General features: G+C 56.7%; 1 protein-coding gene across 1 annotated transcript in view; it reads right to left on the reverse strand.

Annotated features, from left to right (window-relative positions):
* RABAC1 (Rab acceptor 1 (prenylated)) overlaps nucleotides 1–351 on the reverse strand; it is a 2,754-nt gene extending 2,403 nt beyond the window's left edge. Inside the window, exon 1 of the mRNA XM_011936592.1 lies at nucleotides 231–351. Coding sequence (XP_011791982.1) covers nucleotides 231–287 — 57 coding nt within the window. The 5' untranslated portion in view covers nucleotides 288–351. The remainder of the gene's footprint in view (nucleotides 1–230) is intronic.
* Nucleotides 352–1,789: the final 1,438 nt, after the last annotated feature.

A 1,789-nucleotide genomic window follows, 5' to 3' on the forward strand; every position in this document is an offset into this window, starting at 1 on the left:
CCCCGCAAAAGAAGGGGTTTAAGGGGGCCTGGACTCCCTCCCGGGACCCCAGATTACTGGACCGCCGGCGGGGAGGGGGCTAGGGGCCCAGACGCCAGGGTCCCATTAGAGAAGACCCGGGCCAGCACTTGTGCGTCTCGGGGCTGGGACGCCGGGCACTCGAGGGAGGAGGGGGCCGGGGTCCCGGACTCCCGGGCCTTGGGTCCGAGGGTCTAGAGCCGGCTCGCTCACGTGGCGCTCAGCCCTTCCGCCTCGGCATCTTTCTGCTGGTCCTTCTGGGCTGCCATGTCTGCGTCGTGAGGGGTAGAGCTGCTGTAACCAGCCCGGTACCCTGCAGACCCCGCCGGCCCCGCCCGAGGCCGGCCCCACCCAGCGGAGTCGACGTGGCGCCCCTCGGGAGCAGCTGGGGACGGTAGTTCTGCCGCCTATCATTGTGGGAGTTGTAGTCCTGACGGTGGCTGGGAGGGTGGGCGCCATGATGGCGGTCTGACTCGCAAGACACCTTGGGAGATAACAATCCCAGAAAGTGACGGCGCGCGCCTCTGGGCATTGTGGGAGCTGTAGTTTCAGGAGGGTGCAGGTGCGCTGTCAGGAGCGAGGGCGTTATGGGCGCTCTAATGGCAGAAGAGGGTGTTGTGTACTCTCCGAGGGAGGGCACAATGGGGACCGTGCAGAGCTGTCGTTCTGACTCTAGAGGGCATAAAAAAACAACTGGAGGGCTTGCTAAAACAGATTCCTGGGCCCCAGTCCAGATGTTCTCATTCAGCAAGTCTGGGGTGGAGCCCATAATTTGCATTTCTGAGTTCTCAGGTGATGCTGATGCTGCTGGTCCGTGGACTACATTTTGAATAGAAAGATTTAGAGAGTTTGTGGGAATTGATTCCTTCCTCAAGAGATTGAGGCTAGTGAGTGGGCCATGGTTGCTGGAGGGGTATCTGAGGTTGCCCCCTGCCCCACTTTGTGGAGTCCCAAAGATGAATGAGTTGGGACTAGGGACACCTCCGCACCCCCCTACCCCCAAACACACATACCTTTGGACAGGAGGGAGTGAAGTTGGGAAAGAGAAAAGGTTGAGAAGTTTTGTGGGTTTTTTTGAGATGGAGTCTCACTCTTGTTGCCCAGGCTGGAGTGCAATGGCGCAATCTCAGCTCACTGCAACCTCTGCCTCCTGAATTCAAGCGATTCTCCTGCCTCAGCCTCCAAAGTAGCTGGGCTTACAGGCGTGCACCACTATACCCAGCTAATTTTTTGTATTTTTAGTAAAGACGGGGTTTCACCATGTTGGCTAGGTTGGTCTCGAACTCCTGACCTTGGGATTCATCCACCTCAGCCTCCCAAAGTGCTGGGATTACAGGCGTGAGCCACTGTGCCTGGCCCCAAGTGACTCTTTTAGGCCCAGGTCTTGTCTTCCAAGATCTACAGCACTTTAGATCTTGTGCTTTGAAGCCTGCTGGAAGGCGTTCCCAGAAGGTGTGGGGAAGATGGCCCTGTCCAAGGGGCTGGTGGCGCAATAGGCAGGGAAGCCCTTTGCAAGGGCCCCACACTGAAAATGGAAGAGTTACACTTTGAAGATCAGATTGGCTAGTTACTATTTATTTCCTCTTTGTCACCCCCAGGCTTTTAGTGGAATTGGGGTTTCTTTTTCTTTTTTGAGATGGAGTTTCGCTCTCTTGTTCCAGCTGGAGTGCAGTGGCACAATGTCTGCTCATTGCAACCTCTGCCTCCTGGGTTCAAGCGATTCTCCTGCCTCAGCCTCCTAAGTAGCTGGGATTACAGGTGCGTGCCACCA

This window comes from Colobus angolensis, unplaced genomic scaffold, assembly GCF_000951035.1.
Source record: "Colobus angolensis palliatus isolate OR3802 unplaced genomic scaffold, Cang.pa_1.0 Scaffold154, whole genome shotgun sequence".
Taxonomy (NCBI): Eukaryota; Metazoa; Chordata; class Mammalia; order Primates; family Cercopithecidae; genus Colobus; species Colobus angolensis.